This window comes from Oenanthe melanoleuca, chromosome 2 (assembly GCF_029582105.1).
Source record: "Oenanthe melanoleuca isolate GR-GAL-2019-014 chromosome 2, OMel1.0, whole genome shotgun sequence".
Taxonomy (NCBI): Eukaryota; Metazoa; Chordata; class Aves; order Passeriformes; family Muscicapidae; genus Oenanthe; species Oenanthe melanoleuca.
In genome coordinates this window covers 13,081,563-13,097,315 of record NC_079335.1, presented here as the reverse complement: position 1 = coordinate 13,097,315, position 15,753 = coordinate 13,081,563, and the positions used below count along the sequence as shown (strand labels likewise).

Here is a 15,753-nt window from a genome sequence, read left to right as displayed (position 1 = left end):
GTTTTTTTTCAGACATGGTTTCAAGTTTTGTTTTTTTGGGTTTTTTTTTCAGACATGGGTTCTGGAAGGGGAAAAAGTTAATCTGGACTAATTGCATTTGTTTTCTCATTGACTTAATGTCATAGCTAAACATGAGTTGACAGAGAAACTCATACTAATTAAGCACATTGTATCACATGGATTTATATTTAGGTCCTGGAAAAGCAGAGAGAGTGATAACCACGTCCTGTTGAAACAGGAGTAAAATTGCATTGACCTCATGAGGCTATCCTGGCCATTAGGCCCTGGTATCAAGTCACAGCATTACCCAAAAACTGTATTGGAAGGGACTGGGAGGAATCAAGAGCTGTGCAGGCATCCAGGGCTGTCCTGTGTCCATGCAAATCCCTTTCCAGAAGTCTGATGTTTGGTGAAACATTTGCTGCAGTTCTGGCTAGGAGCTGTGAAGCAGCAGCCAGAGAGGAAGCTCACTGGGAGCAGGTCTCCTCTCAGGCTGCTGCTCTCTTCCTTGCCAGAGGCTGAAGCCTTTCCCTCGGCTTGCCCAGGGGAGTCAGAGCCAGGATGCCTTGTTCTTCGCTCGCTCTGCCTCCTGGAAGCGTTTATAACACTCAGAGCCACGTTTTCCAGGCCAGGAAAGATGGCCTCATATCCCCGCTGTCATGAAAGACACGACTCAGACGTTTCACCTCCCTGTTCTTGCAGGACCTCCAGGAGAAAGCCGGACGGGCAGCCCGGGGCCGCCGGGGTCTCCGGGCCCCCGAGGTCCTGCCGGCCACACGGGGTCCCCGGGCTCGCAGGGCCCTGCTGGGCCCCCGGGCTACTGCGACCCCTCCTCCTGCGCTGCCTACGGCCTGGCAGGTGAGTAGTGGAGTCGGGACTGCCGCCGCTTGCGGAGTGGGGTGGCAATTTCTAACAGCCCAAGTGAGATGGAGGCTACCCATGAACCTTGCACTAAAATGTGGTGGCTCCCTAAAAACCCCCGTGTCCAGTGTGGCTCTACTTTTTGGGACTGCAGCACGAAGAGGAGGTGACCCAGTGTAGTGACCACCGTCTGATCCCAGCCTGTAAAACTGATCCTGCCTAGTGGGTTTTGTCCTGTACATGTTTGTGTAGTTGTATGAGCCTGCTCCATCTCAGTGGTCTCTGTTGAAGCCCTACCAACTCATGTTTGTGACAGCAGAGTTTTTACACTTGTAGTTTTTCAAATGTGTTGCTCAACCTCCCCTTCCATGTGCCTCTGAGTGGCATGAGAGCATGACCCCTACTAAACCTAGTAGTGTAGTGTAACCTGGCACAGGGATGCACGTGTCCATCATTAACCAGTGAAGCCATCTGGACAAAATTATTCTTTCTGTATCTTCTCTGTATCCTACTTTCCCATCTCGTTATAGCACGGAGAGGCCATGGGAAAAAGTTAACAAAATTACCAAAAATTTTATCACCCAACCTAAAATCAAAATTTATTAGTAAAGCACTAAACTACCAATGTTATGCATAAGGCATATTTGTTTGATGTTTACAGTTTAATCTGCCCTGAGCTGATTTGTATGTTTTACTTACCTGAATGTTTTTGTTGTCGTCTCTTCCTATCCTTTTCTCCTCACTTCCCCTCCCCGTTGTTCATTTCCTGTTTTAAGGCCCAATCCCTTACAATGGCTACCAGTCCAGAAGGTGAAAGGCTCATTCTGGTTCAGGTCTCATTGGGCTGAAGGTCAGAGATGGATGCTGAACTGCTCTGTGCTTTCCAGCAACGATAATGACTACCACTAATGAACTTACAGCTGCTGTACATGCACTTGGCTTCCTGGCACTGCTAAAAATTATTGCCTGACCCATTTTTGCCTGCTAATCATGTATTCTAGCCCATAATTGGAATAAGCTATAGCAGGCAGAGTGTGCAGTGTATAATGAGCACAGTATTACAACTGGACATTTGACAAATTGTGGTGGTGGTTTCCAACTAACTTGGCTGTCTGTTGGTGGGTTTCCAATTGCTCCGGCTTATTAATTTTGTTAAATGTTTTCATTGTTCATTTATGTGAATAAAAGATGTGTATTTAAAGATTACATATATATATACTCACACACATGATATAGAAATGTATCTATATATAAAATGTCAATTTCCTAATGAATGCTTTAATTTTCTGCTCCCCTTCTCCTGTGTTAACCGTATGAATGCTCTTGGTGGTGGTGGGTTAAGGTGGATACGGTGAGCCAACTGATCAAGACATCCCAGTAGTGCAGTTGCCACATAACTCCTACCAAATCTATGACCCTGAGGACCTTTATGACGGTGAGCAGCAGCCGTACGTAGTTCACGGGTCCTACCCCCTTCCATCCCCATACTCCCAGTCCTATCCATCACCTCATCTTGCTCAAGCAGAGTTTGCTCCTGTTCAAGAAGAGATGGAAGCCGTGGAGCTGAGGTCCCCGGGAATCAGTCGCTTTGCGAGGAGGATAGCCAAAAGGAGCGCCAGGACCCCAGAGCGCACACGGGCCAACGGAGACAGCCCCTCCCAGTGAACTCTCTAACAAAGGGAAACGCTTCATGCACACCTGTCTTCGGCCTTTTGTCCCTGTGCCTCACCTGTCACTCAAGATGTTTACAGGCTCTTATGTTAAAGGAGAAAAAAGTGTACTTGGCCAGTTGACACAACAAACAGTGGTAATTATCTTGCATGCCAGAAGTGTAGTATGTTAGTGGGTTGGTGCTAGCTGATGATGAAAGGTCACTTTCATCACTTTCATCATCACTTGTAGATCTTTCTCTGGAGTACTGTTCTGTTCACTCTTCTAACTATATCTGAAAAAAATGTGTCTGGCTAGGTTGTGTATGTAGAACCATTCACAAAAGTTAATGTTTTGTTATCCATTTTTTCCCCGATTATTTTCTGTTTATTTTGGATGAATTGCTTTACTAGCAGAGTAACCTGACTAAATCCACTGGAGAACAATGCATCAAGTGTCCTTGCACCTGGCTTATTACTCTTTTGCAAAGATTTCTTACATTAACTGACCGTTGTTTTCTTAACTCACCTAAAATAAATATACAAGAATGTTCCATGAGAGCACACTGATAATTTATTGTGAACCTCCTTCATTTCTGTTTTGTATGCAAATAAAAGTGGTAAGCTTTTGTATGGTAATTCTGTATTCATTTGATTTTTAACTCAAAACAATTTCATTAGATCTTCAGGGGATAGAATGTAATGAGAAGGAAATACATTTCCTGTTTTCAACACTTTGGGGCAATGGTTTTATTTTAAAGGACGTAGTATAAACATTATTTAGCCTTACTTTTGAAATTGTATATGGACAAAGGCAGAGTGTAACTATGAGCTGAGGTAGTTGTACCAGCTGCAGATGTGAGATTCCACATGTTGGCATGCCCAAGTCAAAAGCCTGGCAGGTGTAGTTAGGATGGCAACTTGGATCAACTAATGAGGAGAGGAAGGCAAAATGCCAACCCAAGCACTTGAGCACAGAACAATTCATCATCTACAAACATGGCAAGTTATAAAGAGACAATAAACAGCTTTGAACAGCTCTGGAGACCGAGCAGGATTTAGCTCAAAATGGTCATATAAGTTGAAAGTATAGGTTTGAAACACTTTTTCTCTAGCCCGATACAGACATGGAGAGGCTGTACTGTACATCCCAGGACATCTTCCTGACTGGGAGGGAGTCTAGCCACATTCTACTGCAAAGAAAAGCCTGTCAGGTTTGGCCTCTGGCCACTGCCAGCAGCTCCCTCAGCTCACCATTAGAAGATGAATGAGTACTGTGTAATCTCCAATTATCTCACCTAGATCTCAGCCTCTAGCAGCCCACACGATTTGCACATGTGACTAGCAGGCTCTTGCTGGGGGCTGGATACTTTCCTAGGTTCTTTCTGTTTTCCCATTACTTCTTTCACCTCCGACTGCAACCGTTTTCTTGGGGCAAGGTGATGGAAGTTGATGGAATGTGAGTTGAACGTCATTTCGTTACCTGCACTTTCATTTAAAATAGAAGGTAAAAAAGTATAAAGTAGTTTATGGACTTTTTTAGCAGCTTAACCCCACTTGGCAGAATATTGAGGCCCCATGTGAGCATGGCTCTCTTGGCCACAAGCAGGTACCACAGCCTGGCATGTGCAACTGATACTCAGAGGTATTATCAAAACTAAATACAGCAATGCCTGGGGTCACAGGGGTAATTCCCTGCTGGCACTGGCTGTGAACACCTGTGTAAATTCATCCTCCTGCAAACTCCCTCTGCCCCTCTCTGGCTAGCCCACTTCCATCCAGGTTCTACTGATAAAGCTCAGAGTTCTGCCTGTGATATGCTGACCTGCAGGTCCTCTGGAAGTAACTGAGGCCACTGATGAAAGAAAATCAGCTTTCAAACAATTCTGTCTTTGAAAGATTTTGAGCCTCCTCCTAACAGTACCCAAAGTATTAGTCCCGACTGGCTGTCCTGCAACACTATATCCAAATCTCAAGTTCTTGTAGGACCATAGAGAGTGATAGGGCAACACCAGGGATGTGGTTGAACAGCCCCATCTGGCTGTTCTGTTGGTAACAAGCAGAGTTACTAACATTCTGGAGTCCAGAGACCTTCAAAAGCCATGCCCAGCTGGAGCAATGCTCTGCCTGGCTGCTTTCCAAGGCAGACAGAACCACAGAGATTCAAATCTCCCACAGAAAACCATGTAACACCTCAACATCAAGAAAAAATATCATTCAGAACTCATTTAATGACATTCAGCATCTAGAAAGTAGAGTGACCCTTGCTCACTCAGCACACCCCAGATTTAGATGCAGATAAATAGTAGTCTGAAAAAGTAAGATTATTAAAAAACAGTAGTTGTCATTTGGTCCTTAGAGCAAAATATATCAAAAGATGGCCAAAGCTCAAGGATGATAAATTATGGCTGGTGATCATAATTATTCACTGCTCCTCCTGCATGGAATTCAAATTTTGCAACTTATAGAGTGAGCGCCTTCATAGCAGTAGTCAATGTATTGTTTGTATGAGACACAAATACTCATTACAAAGGTATTAATTCTTTAATAAGAATATCAAATCAAATACCACATCGAACAATGCAGAGTACAGATGGTATTAACAGGATAATACCTATTCTTAGCTATTTCAAATACAGCAATTTCTGTAATCTTGCCAAGTCAAGTTTGCTAACAGCTGTCAGAAACATTCAGCATACAAGGGTTGACTGAGCTGCACAGATGCTTCCATATTAGAAGAATTTTCTCTGAAGGAAGAGACACACTCTTGTTGGCACTTCTTCTTTTCTTGTTATTACTTCCTTCGAAAATCTTTAGGTCTGTGGAGGGAAAAAAATGTTTTAAGAAATGTGCATGTGCACTACAGTGGCTTTGCTTTAAGGCTGCAGTAGTAGCCTCGTGTAGTTTTATTTCCTTATTCTGATGAAGTTTTTTTGACAAAGATGAGTATTTTCTGGATTATACAAACAAGACAGAACAAATTAATTTACTAAGACCTCTAAGAATTTACATATATCAGGACTAGCTGGTCACTCCTACTTTCCTAAGCAAAACAAAAAATATCTTGAACTGAATACAGTCTCACAGGGCTTTAAACACAGGCAGTGATTTGTCTCCACTTTTAGAAACAGAATAAATAATCCATGCATAAGGTGGTAAGTTTTAGTTAACAGCACAGTCTACCACAGCACTACTCAAAACTGATGATTTAAAAATCCTCCTAATTTGAATCTTAAAAGTTCTACAATCTCCCTCTGTCTGAATCTACAATTCAGATAGAAGCAGGCTGCTGTTTGCAATCCCCTGTAATTTCCTATTTGGGCACATATCTCTCCCTGCCTGCCACACAGCCACTGGCTGCAGGAACCACATTCTCCCTGAAACTACACAGCTCAGACCAGCTCATGGCTTTTAGAAGGCCGAGTTTGCAGACCAGATGCATGCCTACATCCCTAAGATGTCCTGCAGAGAAGCTGCACAGGCTGGACTCTGCCCAGTCCCTCCCCAAACCCCAGTGCAGCCCAGTGGTCTCCTCGCAGCCCCCGTCCCACACACACCTGCAGCTGTGGGAACACAATTCTCCTCACTGCTTCTCTCATCTGTGAACTCACCAGGACTCAACAAGGGAGGTATTAACAAAGATTTTAGAGACATCTGAAGGAGTGCAGATGTGCCATGAAGTTGAATGAAAAATTCTGGCTTACAGGAAAACCTGCAAACCACTACGCTAACCAAAGATGGTAAATTCTATCTGTAGTTTAGCTCAATAATGGAAATGAAAAGCAGACAGCAATGGAAACAGCTTACTTTAAAGACTGAGAGCTTACATGGCTGCAGACATACACAGAAATCCAACACTTGCTGAGTCCTATGTTGCAGTTCTAGAATTTGCCAAGCAATAGCGCTGCAAAGTGAAGTCATTCACACAACTCTTGCATAAGCCCACAAGGTTCTCACATGAAAGCAACTCTGGAATTCAATTTGTGTTATATCAAGGGCAGCATATAAAACTGTGTGAATTTTATGGAACAACTATAAAGAAAAGCTAGTGTTCATACTGTGATTAACCACAAAGCTGCTTTGTTTTCCATTTAAATGGCATATTCTGTATTAACATTTGGACTTGTATCTTTTGTGCATGACAGAACTGCTGCAAGCACCATATAGGTTGTTTACATACTTGCTTAATGTTGAACTTGAACGTACTCAATGTTTGGTGTGTGCTGGGAAGTCAAGTCACATTTCCTAGAATCCCAGACTTCAGTACTTGGAAAAATGCATAGAATCACAGAATGGTTTGGGTCAGAAGGGACCTCAAACATCCTCTGCCTCCAGCCCTTCTGCCATTCCACATTTTGTTACTCAGACCTCACCCTGCATGCCAGAATAGGTATTTCATTATATCAAACTGTTTGTGGAGTAGTAAGAGTACGGGATTTTGAAAAATTTTCAGCAGTGACTTAGAAATTTTATCACTACATACATCCTAGACAGATGGACAGCAATGGAAGATTTTAGGCAGTGCAGCATGGCAAAGACATCCTTGTCTTGCAGCTTATAGTAATTACTTTTTCTTTTTATAGGCCAATCCATCCTCTTGTGCATTGCTCAAAGGATTTTGCATTTTTCTATGAATGGCTCACTTAAAACTTCATAGGGTTATGCTGGAGTGCTGCAGAGCTACAGGTCTCACAGCACTTTGTTCTGGGGTGAAAATCCTTTTTTTTTCCTTGCTTGCTTGTAATCTGCATTTCAACTTTAATGCTCTTTGTCTTAAAATTTAAATGCATAAAAATGCACAAAACACTGAACTCTTAGTTTGCAGTCTTATGAAGTTAATGAAGCTTAAAGACAGGATTTTTCACACTGAAACACTTGTGTGAACAAACACAAAAGTTTTTAAAGTCTTTTCTACTGCCACAGTAGGCTTTTTATGCCCACCAGTACTTGGCTTTTGGCCTGCTTTTGAAGAGTCCTTGGCACCAGGAAAGCTAAGCCTTGAAAAACACTCCCTTTGGCAAAAGTGTTATAGGAATTTTGTCAGATGAAGAATATGAGTCCACAAAAAACACTGTCAACTCAGAGAGAATTATGAACTACTTGTGAGCATCAATGGGTAACTGCTCATTGATAAGTGACATAAATCCATGTGAGAGTCTTCTTTGATGGCAGTGCTTTTGCCCTTCCTCACCAAAGGCCTGAGTTTATGCACTTGGAACAAAGGAAATGCTATCTCCTAGAATGGATAGTTCAGAAATTCACCCATAGCCAAGACTTCACATAGCTCCTTCTCTTCTTCTTTTTACTTTTAAAGTAACACTCTTGGAGGAAAAAAAAAAGCTTTGCTGCATATTGACAAGAGACTCCAAGACAAGGGGAAATAGGGGAATGTGGGAACCAATGCCTCTGCAATCTATGCTGAAATGCAAACTATTATGGGTTCACTGAAAATATGCAACATTAGTCTGTGCAGCAGATGTCTGCCATCAAAATATGTAAAAAATATTTGTCTCACTAACATTTTTATACTCCACATAAAAAGTGTTAAGACAGTTCTGTGAGTTCTAGGCAAAATACTCAGCAAATTAAATCAGCAACCCGTTCATTATAGGAAGCCTCTCAGTGCTTCTCTTTTAGCAAATACTTTACCACTGAGTAAAAGGCACTGAAGAGCTGGTCCTAAGCTCTGATAACAGCTTTTAAATCCCTTAAAGCTGCCAAGGGAGGTCATGGATTGTCCGTCTCTGAAGACACTCAAAGCCCATCTGGATGCATTCCTGTGTGACCTGCTCTAGGGGATCCTGACTTGGACTGGATGATCTCCATAGGTCCCTTCCAAATTCTCACAATTCTGTGATTCTGTGATTCTGTAAATTCTCCCAATTTTTAGCCATACTCACAGTTATCAGAAGAGAAATACAGCTGATAAAAAATGCCGACATTTCACAGCCACTGAAACTTACAAAACAGATAAAGCTGCACATATATCCAGCTCCTAGGATCAGCTTTTGTGATGGAAAACAAAAGGTCTCAGTGGTCCCCACTGTAACTGCTTGAGAGCTTCCTAAAACTCAGCAGAATTAAAGTGTTATATATAAATACTCTTGATACAGATGCCAGCCCTACACTGTACAGTGCTGAAAAAAACCCTATGGATTGTGTTTTCTCATTTACAGGTAAACAGTAATTTCTTTGCTCTGTAGCCCACTTCATGAAATAAGACTGAGGTCAAAATAAACCCTAGAACATGGAGAAGTCCTGCCTTTCTTCATGGACTTTAGAGATGACTCAAAGAGCCTTGTGTCCTTGGGCTACAGCTTGCCATTGTAAATTCTCTCTTCAGTGCCTCTGCAGATTTCACAGTTACAGTTATGTTTGAAAAGCACTGCAGAGCATAGAGCTGGCACCTGTATCATTAATTAATACTGAAATTTGGTGAACATACATGTGCTTCCCTAGCAACTCCAACCAACTCATGCACACACCCCTTTGTGCAGCTGCATAAAACAAGGTTGTCTTTAATCTGAGTCTGTTCTCTGATTCTCCATTCTGTTGCCACACAAGCAGAATGGAGAGGCAGGAAAAGTGATGGATGATTCTTAAGACCAAGCCAGAAAAAATGCTCACGAAGCTATGACCTCAACCTCTGAACATGTCAGATGGCAAACAGAAACTAACAGCACAGAAAGAACTACTTGCATATTTGTAACTATGATGGGACCACCCACTTCACACTTCTTTTTCAGTGTGATGTGAAATATCCTCTTCCAAGGGTATTTTTCCTGTGAGGAAGGATAGGACAGAGACCCTCTGCAATAGTTAAATGTGTTCAACTCTCAACTCCTGGAGTGAGTATTTATTTCAATCAACTCTGAAAAGATTTGCTGCATGGCTCCATCTTTATTAAATTCTTGTCAGCACATTCCAGCAATGCTGTTTCCCTTTGCCTAGCAATGTTTTGTGGAACCTCAGAAAAAAATAAAAACAGCCTCAGAAAAAATAAAATAAGGGAGGTATGTGTGTTACTCTATGGAAGCCAAATCTAAGTAATCACTAGTCTGTGCTAGACTGCAACTAACTTGATTCCAAAAATATACAGGACAACTTCACCATCTTATTTCTAGCAAACAAGCTAAAACCTTGTAGCTTCTTACAGCAGACAGGTTAGCATTACTAATCTCAAAGAAATAATGAAGGTAAGGCTGTAGAGTAATATATGACACCGTCTATTCTATACGTACAGCAGTTATTTTACAATCCAGACAGTATTTTAAAATGTATTTCCTCTTCATTTTTAATGATTCAGAATATCTCTTCAAATAATTTAATCTAAATTACTGTTTCTTAGAACTTCTAAATGCACTAGGATTAGCTATAACAATACAATCGGTAGTCAACATTGCCCTTCCTTCTTCTAAAAGAAGTGACACACCTCCCTAGTTTCTACTACCCCATGCTGCTGATAAACAGCATTTGATAACATGACCTTATCTTCTTCCAAGCTCAAAAAACCTGGAGAGACATCTCTCCACAAACAATCCCTACTCACACTGCTTTGCTGTTACATTGCATTGTCTGAGACTTTTCAAAACAAGTTTTATGTAGTCAAATCCCATGGAATTGTTACAGTCATTTCCAAACCTGTGTTAATGACTGCTGATGGTTCCAAACCTGCCTCTGCTGAGGAGTAAGAGTCAGTGCTGCACAAGAAGTGACCTGTCACTACCTGCTCTTGACTCAGCAATGCACACCTGGTGTGGAAGCTCTGTCTCAAATTGCAATTTTCTCTTCACCTGTGAGTAATCATCTCACCATTGGAGCACATGACCCAGAGTTCCCTGGAATTTCTGCCCTCTCAGCTCCACTGACAAGGAGTGTTCAGAAAGGATTTACATCAGCACTGCATAAGGTTGATGCCTTAAGGGGTTAGCCTTAATGTCACAGGCTAATACAGCGACTGAGATGAGAGCAGTGGTACAAGAGCCAAATTTGAAGACTATAGGCTTAGAATTCTGTTAAGATTTTACTGCTTCCATGAATGAAAGCACTCCAGATGCATGAAAACCCCCTTAAAATTAACCATCCTGTAGGAAAGGCACATCCATCCCTTCCATTCACAGTCTGTACAACACTTTCAATTACCTGAAAAATTTAATGTCTGGTAGGATTCCCATTTGCATAGATTATTCATCAACAACAAAACCAAGAAAATATTTGTCTTAATTCAGTTATCAAAACTGTTTTTAGAGTAACTCACCCCACAGGGTTTTAGGTCTGTGGCTGCTATGAAAGCTTTTTATCCAGAAGCTATTTTTCCCCCCTTTCCCCCATCCTCATTCCTGAACACTGTAGCATTCCCCAAAAGGCTGAAGGAGTCTTCAGCATGACTGTGTAGTTTTACAGAAGCTCTCCCTGACCTTCTTACACAAGTTTCAAGAATTTTAAGAAACAAGGACAAAATCTCTCCAAACTTGTCTGAAAAACTAGAACACACAAAGAAATAATTGGTATGGAAGTACTTCTATCATACCCCTAATTTTTTAAGTACTTAACAAGTGATAGCCACTAGCTCATAAAGGTCTCATTTAGAGGAATTTATAAACAACACTGTTTTGAACAGACTGGGGAAAACCAACTGGTGGAAAGATTTTGTGGGCTGATCATGCCACTTAGTTACTTGCCCTCAGCCACTCACTCTTTGATCCCATTACTCTGTGCTGGCAGGCACACTCGATCTGTATTACTGTGATGCTCTTCTCCATAATTCTGGAAATCACCGTCACAGGAACGTGGAATTATTGCTTAACTGATGATAGTTGTCTGCTTACACAGAATGGTTCTATGGCTCATCTTTCCTATCTGCTTACTAAGGGCAATATGTGGCTTTTAGCCTTTTTTATAACAAAAGGCTCCAAGTAATTTGGCTTTGTCTAAAATTAGCGCACAATACACATAACATGAAATTGTTGTTTATCTGGCACACATTTTAAGGTTATTTTCTGAATAAACTATGAAACTTTGAGTATTGAAGATTTGTTTTTATGGAAAAACTTCCACACAGAGACAAAATTTACTGTAAATCGGAAACATGAGGAATATATGTAATTTTCAGGAACATTTTGCAAGTTGTGCCAAAGTCAATAGCTATTAGGTAAGAGGACTACAGCTAAAGGGGATTTCTGAATACATTTCATCTTTTTTACTGACCACACTAGTAAATCTAAACCCAAGGATAAGATATTGCTACAATTCCCTATAAAACCAAATTATGTGGTTACACTCAAACATCAACACTTTGGTGCTGAGGGGGAGAAGAATCATTCTTCTGCTCAAGGTGTACCTATTATCCCATGGTAGCTCTGTGCCTCTGGTAAAATAATCAGTGAAATAGCTAATGATATTTCAACTATCATTAAATTTCCAGTTCACACTGTGGTCAATTCTAAGCCCTAGATTCCTCTGCTTGGGGCACAGGAACTGTTTCCATGTTGGTGGTGTGGTCATGCAGACTGTTGTCTTGCCTAAAAAGCACTTCTACAAGTATAACTCATTTTACTTGGAGAACAAACCACAGTAACAGAAGCTGCATTTTATAACAAGAGTAAAAAACAGCTGATACTGCTGTGGCAGTATAGCTCCAGTGACTAATTCACTTCTGCAGAAACAAAACTCAAGATGTGCATTTTGTGATCCTCAGCTGCAATGTGTTTGCTTTTTTTCTATATAAAACTAGCACTTGCTATAGTTTTTAAAAAGTGTCCTTAAATCAAATTATCTGATGTGCATTGAGGTACTTTGAGTGATATGAAGAATGGCTTATTAAAATTTAAAATACAGTGGTTAAAACCTTGTTCTGTAAATCAAATTAAGCAAATATATCTAAGCTTTTTTAAAACTTACTGTAATTCCTTGATTTTGAACTTGCTTATATGAATTCTGCCTGGAAAAATATTTAAGTTAAATCAACAGATTATATATGTAAGTTTCATCTTGTTAAGATGCTGCTTTTTGAAAATAGAAGGTTTCTCTTTTGGTGATATATTCTGCTAAAAATTGTAGGTCTGTATACAGAGCAGCACTGTACACTTGGCTTTGGACAAAGAATTACATTATTCTTCAAATAAACAGAGAACTGGGTGAAGGAATGGTAAAATACTTTCCAGACTTACTGTCAGCCACAGGAGTGAAAAAAGGAAATCTAGTCATTTATAAAAGAATGATTAAAAATTAATCTATCTCTAATTTCATCTGGGCAAGTAGTTCAACAGTATCATATACAACCATTCTCCTAGTCCTTGTCAAATTTCCATTAATTTAGTTTCTATTCTCACATATGAGATAAACAGGTTTTAAGGGAAGGGGAAAGTAGCCTTGGAACTTTCTTTTTGGGAGCCTTTTCAGAAAGTTCAAGTAAAAGGGCCCAGTTACAATTTATTATCTCTCACCTTCAACTCTCATTTTAGAAACAACCTAAGCTGCCCCCAGGTAATAGGCACAAGAATCAGTAGCACTGATCTGTTTTAGGCATGCCAGAGAAAAGCCAGTAATTGAATTCAATAGGTTAAACAATCTGAACATGAATGTGTTGGATTTTTAAGATGATTGAGTTACTGACCCTTCTTGATTAGTGTCCAGCTGCTGCCTGTGGCTAAAACCTAATGTAGAGGAGAGCAATTTTCTTCTTAAGTGTCTGTGTGGCTTTTTGTCCACAGGAATTTAGATCCAGCTCTAGTAACTTGAAATGTGAGACTTGGTTACCTCCAAATCTGCTGTTAAGTGAAATGCTACAAAAAAACCTGAGACATTTAATGCCCTTACTATTAAAAAAAAAGAAAAAGTTACCAGTAATAGTTCCTAGATTTGATTGGGGATTAATGATCTCCAGTTAGTTCATGTAACTTCTACCAAGAGGCAAAAAAGCCACAGAAAATGAACTGCCAGAGGGATTCCTCAAAGAGTACATTGGAACAGAACTGGGCTGTATTGGCAGGATAGCTTTTTCCTGGTTTATACAGTTTGTTTTTTAGGAAAAAGTAAGACTGGCTTCAATCTTTTACAGAAGTTTGTGTTGGCCAAGCCTTCTCTCAACACCGCTACATGCTAGCCCTGCTTTGTGAGAGAAGATGAGGACTCAAGTTGGAGGGGCAGTACTTAGCTCAATATAAAAACTGAATATTACCAAGTGAGGCATAATATAAAACATAATACAGATCCCAAGAGGCTGCAGACATCCTCTACAACTGAACAGGAACTAAGAAAATAAGTGGAGAAATTTAATCTGGTACCAAAATTTTAAAGGCTAATGAATAAATTTGAGATGATCCTTATAAAAATAGCTCAAGACCTCGCTGTCATTGGAGATAGCATTGTGGTTTTCCCTCTGCTCCTCTCAAGGTAACTAGAGTGACCAGTACAAAAATTTTTCCTTTCTTTTACCTTGTATTTCATTGCAGAGAGAAAAAAAGCATTTTGTAAACTTAGTAAAATAGCACACTACTGGAAATACTCCAAATGTAATTTCTCTATGCAATATAATGTGAATTGTCTTTTGGTGCTGTGACCTCATGAAGTTATCTAAGAAATTACCAGACAAAAACCTAATAAACCCTGTTAGCCTCTTGCATGTATAAAAGTACTGTTTAGAACATAATTTCAGTCACATAACCAGGATATCTCTGGCTGCTCCTTCTGCTCAGTTACTACATTCCAGAAATAATTTGTGTAACTAAAAATAGAAACTTGTACTAGAAATTGTAGAATTGTGCAAGATAAGTACTGCTGCTGATCTACCAAGGAAACAAACAGAAAAGGAAGTGGTGGGTGAGAGGATTTCTTAACCCATAAGTTTTTCTGTTTACCAGTGCCCACAAATTTGTTTGCTGGGAACATCACAGGTGGCTTCTGGCTGCCTGAGTCTGGCAAGGCTGGCTTTAAGGACACAAAACTGGAGAGGAACTGGAAGTGGCACAGAATACATAAGAGGATTATCAGAGCCATCTGCAGTTCACAGGCATCCAATATGCTTGTGTTTCATCACCTACAAACTTTTCTGTCTGAGAACATTGTGATTTTCTGCTTTCAAAGCCACAGAGTGCTGCTGACGAACTTCCACGAATCTGCGTGCCATGGCATGGGGATGACACACAGTGTCAGTACTGGGACCCTTCCAACCCACTGCTTGGCTGGAACAAAATCACAGCTTCAGACCAGGCTCAGCAACCCCCTGCCTCAAAGCAGAATGTACACATGGGGGCAGAAATCAGGAAGGCTACTCAGAAATATAAACATTAAGGAGGTGTTTGGTTTTCAAAAACCAAATTGCAGAGTTTACAATATATCAAGTTTTAAAAACTTCGAAAGTGTAGAAGAACTTGTTCCCCCAAGGACAAGCAAGCAGCTGTCTGGCCCAAGGGGAGCTCCTAGGAGTGCTGGCAGTGGACCAGGCATTCAGTCTGCACACCAGCACCAGCCCGAGCACACTGTGCAATCAGACAGCTCTGCTTTCTTAAGGGAAACTCCCAGGAATGCATCCATCTCACTGGAACAACACAGGGCTGCTGTTCCATATATCTGGTAACATTCTTATTCAAGTATTTCTTGAAATACAATTTCCTGCCTTTAAAACTGTCTCAAAGCATATATATACCCAGACAGTTAAACAACTTTCAAATGGCATATAACAGGAAAATTTGCTCATGAATCTGATGTATCCTTGCTTTTATGGAACAGAATTGTTTGCTTAGTCATATGTGGCTGGTGAATTCTGTGATGATTTCTGTTTTAAAACTCATTTAAAATACATAAAATTTGAAATTTCAAACACACTTGAAATAAATGTTTCATTCATAGTACGAAATCAAACTCTGTCAAAGGAACTAGTTTTTGATCTCTTTCACCTTGAAATATGTCTGGAACAGACATAATTTACTTTCATGTATCTACATGTTTTTCCAACCCACTTACTTCAGACCTCTCCATGGAGATTCTAAGTAAGAACCTCTGCACAAGTTGGGAAGTCAGTTGGTTCGGATTAGGAATAAAAGAAAAGAATGGTTGAATAAAGCTTTTCTGACTAGGAATATTCTGACTTTTAATTCTAATTCTTCTAATTCTCCGTTTTCATGGAGCAGGATTCCTCTTGATGTTCTGTCATGGTGGAAGGAGGGGTGATGGGAAGGCTTGCCACTCTGAAAACCAAACAATTTGCTGGGTTTCCACACCTGTGATTTCCTTAAAAACTATT

At 40.5% G+C, this 15,753-nt stretch overlaps 2 protein-coding genes across 7 annotated transcripts in view; one reads left to right on the top strand and one right to left on the bottom strand.

Annotated features, from left to right (window-relative positions):
- Positions 1-3,149, top strand: part of COL14A1 (collagen type XIV alpha 1 chain) — a 109,273-nt gene extending 106,124 nt beyond the window's left edge. For 2 of the 6 annotated variants that reach the window (XM_056486015.1, XM_056486014.1), the window contains exons 47-49: positions 703-858; positions 2,204-2,296; positions 2,387-3,149. In XM_056486015.1, coding sequence (XP_056341990.1) covers positions 703-858; positions 2,204-2,296; positions 2,387-2,526 — 389 coding nt within the window. In that variant the 3' untranslated portion in view covers positions 2,527-3,149. Of the gene's footprint in view, positions 1-702; positions 859-1,637 lie in introns of all 6 variants that reach the window. The other 4 variants (XM_056486013.1, XM_056486012.1, XM_056486017.1 and 1 more) reach the window with 3 other exon arrangements.
- Positions 3,150-5,039: 1,890 nt separating this feature from the next.
- The window catches only part of MRPL13 (mitochondrial ribosomal protein L13), a 29,709-nt gene continuing 18,995 nt past the window's right edge, over positions 5,040-15,753 (bottom strand). Inside the window, exon 7 of the mRNA XM_056486022.1 lies at positions 5,040-5,329. Within this exon, the coding sequence (XP_056341997.1) occupies positions 5,305-5,329 (25 nt within the window). The 3' untranslated portion in view covers positions 5,040-5,304. The remainder of the gene's footprint in view (positions 5,330-15,753) is intronic.